The sequence below is a fragment of the Trifolium pratense genome, linkage group LG6, assembly GCF_020283565.1.
Source record: "Trifolium pratense cultivar HEN17-A07 linkage group LG6, ARS_RC_1.1, whole genome shotgun sequence".
In the NCBI taxonomy this organism is placed as follows: domain Eukaryota; kingdom Viridiplantae; phylum Streptophyta; class Magnoliopsida; order Fabales; family Fabaceae; genus Trifolium; species Trifolium pratense.
In genome coordinates this window covers 14248062-14256822 of record NC_060064.1, presented here as the reverse complement: position 1 = coordinate 14256822, position 8761 = coordinate 14248062, and the positions used below count along the sequence as shown (strand labels likewise).

The 8761-nt window shown below is 35.4% G+C and overlaps 1 protein-coding gene across 1 annotated transcript; it reads left to right on the top strand.

Annotated features, from left to right (window-relative positions):
* The first annotated feature begins 220 nt into the window (after window positions 1-220).
* Window positions 221-8670, top strand: LOC123891787 (disease resistance protein RUN1-like). Its single transcript, XM_045941675.1, has 7 exons — window positions 221-994; window positions 2085-3126; window positions 3245-3699; window positions 5351-6458; window positions 6578-6856; window positions 6978-7808; window positions 8383-8670. The coding sequence occupies exons 1-7, from the start codon at window positions 489-491 to the stop codon at window positions 8668-8670; spliced, it is 4509 nt and encodes a 1502-aa protein (XP_045797631.1). The 5' UTR covers window positions 221-488.
* The last annotated feature ends 91 nt before the right edge of the window (window positions 8671-8761 follow it).

Here is an 8761-nt window from a genome sequence, read left to right as displayed (position 1 = left end):
TGGTATGGTCAACGAAGTCAACGCGCCGGGTTGGGTTGCCGGATAGGTTACGGTGGTGGTCCTCTTGGTGGGTACGGCAGCGTGCATGGTTCGCTATGTCCAAAAAGATGTTTGTCGTCCGATGGCTCCTTACCACAACTGAATTCAACACGGTATGACCAGCAATTGCTTAAATTCAATACTCCAATTAAAATTAATCTCTTGCATTTGTTTAGAAGAATAAAATTAAACAATACTAGTATTATCTTGACTACTCACATACCAATAAATAGACGAATTTATTTATTATTGATTATAATAAAATAAAATAAAATAAAATATTGGCAATTGGATCTTAACAATAACAACTGAATGATTTTTCTCTTTGTTTAAGATGACTTTGATTTCTTCTCTTTTGAAATATTGGCAATAAGGACTAGATGGAGTAGTATGCAGGACTTGTTGTAAATAAAGAGTTTCTTATTCATCTAACAAAAAAACTAATCTTTATGGCTTCCTTCAGTTCTTCTTCCACAAATCAGGTTTTTGAATCCATATCTAACAATGATAAGAATCCAAGCTGGATCTATGATGTGTTTTTGAGTTTCTGTGACGAAGACACTGCCGATTCTTTTGCATCATATCTTTATACTGCTCTTACAGCGGCCGAAATTGTTGTTTTCAGGGACGACAGCAAGCTTAGAAATCAAGATCAGATAATAACTTCAACACATTCAGTTCTACATGCAATTGAAGGTTCTAGACTTTCTATTATTGTTTTCTCAAGAAATTATGCTGATTCAACATGTTGTTTACAAGAGTTGGAGAAAATAATGGAGTGCAGCAGAACAATAGACCAGATGGTTATCCCTGTGTTCTACGGCGTTAGTCTCTTTGATGTACATCACCAGGGAGGTATGTTTGGAGAAGCTTTTAAAGATCTTGCACAAAGGATCTCCAAGAATGACAAATCGAGTGAAGGTAGCAACATTTTAGGATTTGTGGTGGATTCCAGGTAATTTTTAATTCATTGTTATGAAGATGGGGATTTTTTGTTTCTGCCACCCTATTCTGTCGAGGGATTTTTTTTGTTGGTTACATCTGTTGACGGATATTGATATAGGTTTACTAATAGTCTCGTACTACTCTGGACTCAATTGTAACTTCTATGCAAAAATGTGTTTTAACTTGTTGGGCACAAGTATAACCAAAGGTTACTATTCCAAAAATACCCTTACATTAATTCTTTGACGGTACGTACGACGAGATGACCATAATAATTAAAGGGTAGATTAGTAAATGTATTTACTTTTTTACATGAAATTAAAAAAATTAAATGCAGTTATTTACCCTTTTTAATAAGTGTGAAGCATGGATGTGTTCCTATGAAGCCCCGATACTCCAAAAATGACGAAGTATCGTGTCCGATACGTATCCGATACCGATACTTCCCGATACGTGTTTCGGAGAAGTATCAGCAATTAATATTATTTTTTTTTAAAAAATAAAACCGATACGTGTTGGATACTTCTCCGATACGCGTATCGGAGAAGTATCGAACAATTAATGCTCTTTGATGATGGAAACGGAGGAGAGGAGATTGATACAATTCATGTTTCCTCTTTATATCAATTAGTTATTTATTAATATCTCCGTCCCTAAATATAAGAACCATTTGACTTTTTCAAAAAAAAAAAAGAACCATTTGAGAAAATTAAGGAGATTAAGAATGTGGATTGTAGTATTAAATTTGTTGACAATTAATGTTGTTTTTACAATTTTATACTTTAAGAGAGAGAATAAGTTAATGTTTTTTACTTTTTTTAGAATATTTATTATAGATTGTAGAAAAAGATGCATTATAATTAAGGGTATGTTGGTAAAAAATAGCTATCCCCTTGAAAATTTGAAAGAAGTCTTATAAAAAGGGACAGAAAAATCACAAGAGGATCTTATATTTAGGGACACGGAGATAGTAACATTAATAGATATAGAACAGTGGAGGGGGAGTATCTATATGAGAATCATTAATCACATGAATTTTATGTTCAAGTATCGTTTTTTATAATTGTTCATGCACTTACTCTTGGGTTTATATTTTGTAGGAATGAAAGTGAGGATATCAGGAAAGTAGTAGACCATGTTACTGATTTATTAGACAGGACAGACTTATTTGTCCCGGGCCATCCAGTGGGATTAGAATCTCGGGTACAAGATGTTATTCAACTACTGAACAGGCAACAATCAAAAGATACTCTACTGCTTGGTATATGGGGCATGGGAGGGATTGGCAAAACAACCATTGCTAAAGCCACTTATAATAAAATCCGTCACGATTTTGAGGCAAAGAGCTTCCTAAATGTGAGGGAAGTTTGGGAACAAGATAATGGTGAAGTTTATCTACAACGACGACTTCTTTCTGATATCTACAAAACAGCAAAAGTAAATATAGATACAGTTGAATCAGGAAAAATAATATTACATGAAAGACTTTGCCAAAAGAAAATATTTCTTATGCTTGATAATGTGAATAAATTGGATCAATTGAATGCTCTGTGCGGAAGTCGCAAGTGGTTTGGTCAAGGAAGTATAATAATTATCACAACAAGAAATTTTGATTTACTTAGTAAGGTTAAGGTTGACTATGTGTATAGAATGAATGAAATGGACTGGAATGAATCTCTTGAGCTTTTTAGTTGGCATGCATTCCGACAATCAATTCCTATAGAAGGTTTCACCGACCTTTCTACAGATGTTGTTAAGTACTGTGGGGGATTGCCGCTAGCTCTTAAAGTCATTGGCTATTTGTTGTGTGGTCGAAATAAACAAGGGTGGAAGAGTGTATTGGAGAAGCTAAAACTCATTCCCAATAATGAAGTGTTAGGGTTGCTTAGAATAAGTTTTGATGATTTATGTGATGATATGAAGGAGATGTTCCTTGATATAGCTTTTTTCTGTATTGGGATGGACCAAGAAGATGTAACTAAAATATTGAAAGACTGGGGACATCATGTAGATACTGGAATAAGTGTCCTTGTACAACAAAGTCTTGTAACCGTTGATCCGATGAACAAGATTGGAATGCATAATATGCTGCAAGAAATGGGAAGAGGAATCATAAGGGGAAAACCAACGGGTGTGGCTAATGTAAGATATGTTTTTTTGAGGTTCTACTTGATTTATCATTAATTTATGGTTTTTTGTTTTTATAATAAATAGTAATAGGTTTTTATTCGTAAGTGCACTTGTATCCTTTATATTTCAGGAAAGGATCTACGATGTGTTCTTGAGTTTCAGAGGGGATGACTGTCGTGCAAAACTCATTTCACATCTCTATACCTCCCTTCAAAATGCTGGAATTTATGTTTTTAGAGATGATAACGAGATTCAACGGGGAGATAAGATCTCACTCTCACTTTTGGAGGCAATTAGAAAGTATAGAATTTCTATTGTTGTTTTGTCTAGTAATTATGCTAATTCAAAATGGTGTTTGCAAGAGTTAGAGAACATCATGGAAGCTAGCAGAAGCGGGGGTCTGGTGGTTGTGCCAGTGTTCTATGAGGTAGATCCCTCAGAAGTACGACATCTAACAGGCATGTTTGGAGAAGCTTTTGAAAATTTCATATCAAGAATCTCAGTGGATAAAGATAGGAAGATGGATTGGGAAACAGCGCTCCTTGAAATCGGCGGCACAGCAGGGATTGTCATCATAAATTCCAGGTAACTGAATTTAATTGATTTATTTTTACTTTTTAGTATTGTCAGCTCATGATCTTTGACTTCCTGGCCATTTAAATTGTTGTTGTATATGGGGAAATTTTCCAAACAGTTGCTCCTAATCCATTTGGTATTTCTAATATCAAATTTTATTTATCCAACTGGTAACAAATGTTACTACAAAAATACAGCAAGTCAATGTGAACAACACAACTATACAAATGAAATATGTCAGGCATTGCTACTGCCTACTGGGATATCCCAGCTATGATGGATGCTTCCTAGCACCTACATCATATCATATGATATATGAAAACAATTCAAGTATTGTTAGCAAATAGTAATCAAATGTGTCTCCCAAAAAAAAAAAAGTTATCAAATGTATAACATGTAACTGAACAAACAAAATTCTGCAAGTAATGAAATTGATATATGCCCAGTCTTAGTAGAGCAGAAATAGTATCTTTGCCTTTTGTACACTTGATTGCCCATTGACGTTAACCCGCAATGAGTTATTGTGATCACCACCTCCCGGACCTAATGAACCAATGCCACCGAAACCACCATTATACCCATTGCCATAGTCACCACCATAGCCATCACCAGTGCAATAGTTGCCGGATTCGCCTCCTACGCCTCTGCAATGGCCTGCAACGCCTCCTCCTGCGGGTACACTAGGGCTACCTACGCTTGCAGCAGTAGTGCCCTCACTTCCATGGTCAGTACTACTGTTAGTTCCTGTTACTCTCCATCACCGGCAGGGCTGTTGGTCGTTATTAGGTAAAAATATTTGGCATAACTCACCCTTACAAAACCAGCTTGTAAGTTGACGGGTACCACAAGTCCCACAAAGAAAATATATATGTCCTGAAATGAGTTTATAAAGAGAGACACTGTTGCCTTACAAGTTACAAGTCGGTTTTATAAGGTTGAGTTAGACCCAACCCAAATCCTAATATGGTATCAGAGCCTATCCAAGATTCGTTGGGCCTCCTACTATTATGTCACCACTATCAGCCCACTCGGGTCACCACCAAGATTTGTGAGCGGTGTGTGTTAAGAGTTCCACATTTTATGAGATATAACTTGAATAATAGTTTATAAGTGGGGGCACACTTCACCTTACAAGTCGGTTTTGTAAGGACGAGTAAAACCCAATATAAAAACCTAATAGTAGTAAAGGAGTTCTTGACTGAGCCGGCGAGGGTCTGCCGCCATTTGGTTTGACATGACATTGGAGAAGAATTATTTTTCACAAGATCAAAGAACCTAAGGTTCGTGATACCATATAGAAAATATTACAGGAACTCAGAGTATGCTTATTCTAATGAGTGCTCCATTAGAATTAAGTAGGGGAGAGTGCTCCATTTATATATAGGGGAGAGTGCACAAAGTCAACTCCTTAAATCAAGTAGTGACTTATTAAATTAAAATTAAACCACATAAAGACATCATCAAGTAATAACTACCAAGATGTTTTTCAACACAACAGTTTATTAAATTGTATTTATACGAGAACTCTCCAAGAGGAGATTCCGAGTTTGACACAATTATCATTTTCCACTAAAAATTCCTCCTCTGCTTTTCATACACACACGTTGTACAATGGTTATATAGTCGTTCTTACACTTACTCTTGGATTCATATTTTGTAGGAATGAAAGTGAAGATATCAAGAAAATAGTAGAAAGTGTTACCAAGTTACTAGACAAAACAGACTTATTTGTTGCGGACCATCCAGTGGGGGTAGAATCTCGTTCACAAGATGTTATTCAACTACTGAACAGCCATCGATCAAAAGATTCTCTACTGATTGGGATGTGGGGCATGGGAGGGATTGGCAAAACAACCATTGCTAAAGCTGCTTATAATAAAATCCGTCATGATTTTGAGGCAAAGAGCTTCCTCCTAAATGTCAGGGAAGTTTGGGAGCAAGATAATGGCAAGGTTTCTCTACAACAACGACTTCTTTCTGATATCTACAAAACAACAAAGATAAATATAGATACAGTTGAATCAGGGAAAGTGATATTACAAGAAAGCCTTCAACAGAGGAGGATATTTCTTGTGCTTGATGATGTGAATAAAGTAGACCAATTGAATGCCTTGTGCGGAAGTCGCAAATGGTTTGGTCAAGGAAGTGTAATAATTATCACAACAAGAGATTATGATTTACTCCATAGGCTTAAAGTTGACTATGTGTATATAATGAAAGAAATGGACGACAATGAGTCTCTTGAGCTTTTTAGTTGGCATGCATTCAAGCAACCGATTCCTGTAGAAGGTTTTGCTGACCTTTCAAGAGATGTTGTTAAGTACTCTGGTGGATTGCCACTAGCTCTTCAAGTCATTGGGTCCTTTTTGTTGACTAGGCGAAGAAAAAAAGAGTGGAAGAGTGTACTGGGGAAACTAATACTTATTCCCAATGATGAAGTGCTAAAGAAGCTCAGAATTAGTTTTGACGGTTTACGTGATGATGATATAAAAGAAATATTCCTTGATATTGCCTTTTTCTTTATTGGGATGGACCAGGAAGATGTAATTACAATATTGGACGACTGTGGGCATTATGCAGATATTGGAATAAGTGTCCTTGTACAACAAAGCCTTATAACTGTTGATCGGAAGAACAAGATTGGAATGCATGATTTGCTACGTGACATGGGAAGAGAGATTGTACGTAAGAAATCAACAGAGGGAGGCAAGGAGCCTAGTAGGTTATGGCATTACGAGGATGTTAAGTATGTGTTGTCAAAAGATACCGTAAGATCTTCTTATGTGTTTTTTTTTTTTTGTTTTTTGTTTATTGTTTTTTATTCTAGAATTGCTTTTTTTTGTGTTTTGTCCAAGTGTTTGATTTTTCTTTTCGTTTTGGATGACAGAGAACCTTAGATGTTAAGGGACTGACTTTAAAGATGTCAAGAACAGACTCCACAACTCGTTTGGAAACTAAACTATTTCAGAAGATGGATAAACTTAAATTGCTTCAACTTGCTGGCATACAACTAAACGGAGATTACAAATATCTTTCAAAAGATCTTAGATGGCTTTGTTGGCATGGATTTCCTTTGAAATATACGCCTGCAGAGTTTCATCAAGAATGTTTAGTTGCTGTTGACTTAAAATATTCCAATCTGGAACGAGTGTGGAAGAAGTCCCAGGTACAACTTTAGTTTGGAAAGGCTAATAGTCGTCTTTTAATGATTGATCTTATCAATTCTATTTTTGCTATCTATTTTTTTAGGTTTCTTCTCTAATATATTTCTTCAAACTTTCTTACAGTTTCTGAAGGAGCTGAAATTTCTTAACCTTAGTCATTCTCATAACTTGAGACAAACCCCAGACTTTTCAAATTTGCCAAATCTTGAAAAGTTAATACTCAAATATTGTCCAAGTTTGTCCTCAGTTTCTCCTACTATAGGACATCTCAAGAAAATTCTTTTAATAAATTTGAAAGACTGTACAGGCCTTTGTGAAATTCCAAGAAGCATCTATAAATTAGAATCGGTAAAAACTCTCATTGTGTCTGGATGTAAGAAAATTTGCAAGTTGGAAGAGGACATAGAACAAATGACATCGTTGACCACCCTGGTTGCAGATAATACTGCTATAACAAGAGTACCCTTTGCAGTAGTAAGATCAAAGAGTATTGGATATCTTTCACTGTGTGGATTCAAAGGATTTGCACGTATTGTGTTTCCTTCGATTATTCAGTCTTGGATGTCTCCAACAAATGGTATCTTGTCCTTTGTTCAAACATTTGCAGGCACATCATCTCTTGAATTTTCAGAGGAACAAACTGATAGTTTCTATGGTCTACCATGTATTTTTGAAGATCTTCAGAATCTTCAACGTCTTTGGTTGATATGCGAGTCAGAAGTTCAACTACATCAAACTCTAACAAGTATTCTGGATAACTTACATACCAAAAGTTGTGAGGAATTGGAAGCAATGCAAAACACGCCACAATCTGCAAATTTTGTGACTTCAGCATCTACTCGCCGTTACAGTCAAGTTCAAATATCAAGCTCACAAAATTCCTTGACTTCGCTTTTAATTCAAATGGGAATGAACTGCCATGTCACTAATACTCTTAGAGAAAACATTTTACAGGTTATATCTTTCTCCCTCTCTTATTTGAAACTTGCCACACATGTACACTCCCCTCTTTGCATTTCTGTGTATATACACGTGTAATTTAAATATTCTTAGAGAAAATATTTTGTAGATTTAATTGCATTTTTCATTCGCTATTTGGATTTTACTTGATTTTTCTCCTTCAAGCCTTTTTTTGTTCTCCAGTCAACCATGTCTCTGTTTTTAAAATGTCATCATCAATCATCTTTAACTTAAGCCATTGGTATTTGAAAATTTGATATATGTTTTTCGACATTATAGCAGTATAATGGAGAAACCCATTTATTAATAAAAATTCAATTTATAAATATTGAATTTTCAGTATAGCAATTTTTAAAACTGAACAAGACCTCTAACCACTGTTTCACCAAGATTGACTTATATGCATCCACATATCTGTGGTATGTAAATGCCTTATATCATTTTCAAAAACATGCAAACAACACACATATTTAGTTAAAATTTATAGTGAATATTTACCAACTGTTTAAATAACCATGTAATATTTAAGTTTAATACTTCTATTTTTTCACAAATGTGGAATGTACAGAAAATGCCTCCCAATGGGTCTGGTTTCCTCCCCGGTGACAATTATCCTGATTGGCTAGCCTTCAATGATAGCAGTTCTTCTGTAACTTTTGAAGTACCTCAAGTGGATGAGCGAAGTTTGAAAACAATCATGTGCGTTGTCTATTCTTCTTCTCCAGATGATATAACATCAGAAGGCCTTAAAGTTTTGTTGGTGATAAATTACACAAAGAACACCATTCAGCTCTATAAGAGAGACGGATTATCAGCCACCTCTGACGAGGAGGAGTGGCAGAAAGTAGTATCCTGATTGACTTATATGCATCCACATATCTGTGGTATGTAAATGCCTTATATCATTTTCAAAAACATGCAAACAACACACATATTTAGTTAAAATT

What these genes read in the sequence shown, in the direction of transcription:
- LOC123891787 (XM_045941675.1), top strand. Translation starts at nt 489, where the DNA reads ATGGCTTCCTTCAGTTCTTCTTCCACAAATCAGGTTTTTGAATCCATA. An exon ending in GGATTTGTGGTGGATTCCAG is followed by an intron (nt 995 to 2,084) that starts GTAATTTTTAAT and finishes TATATTTTGTAG; the next exon opens with GAATGAAAGTGAGGATATCA. An exon ending in AACCAACGGGTGTGGCTAAT is followed by an intron (nt 3,127 to 3,244) that starts GTAAGATATGTT and finishes TTTATATTTCAG; the next exon opens with GAAAGGATCTACGATGTGTT.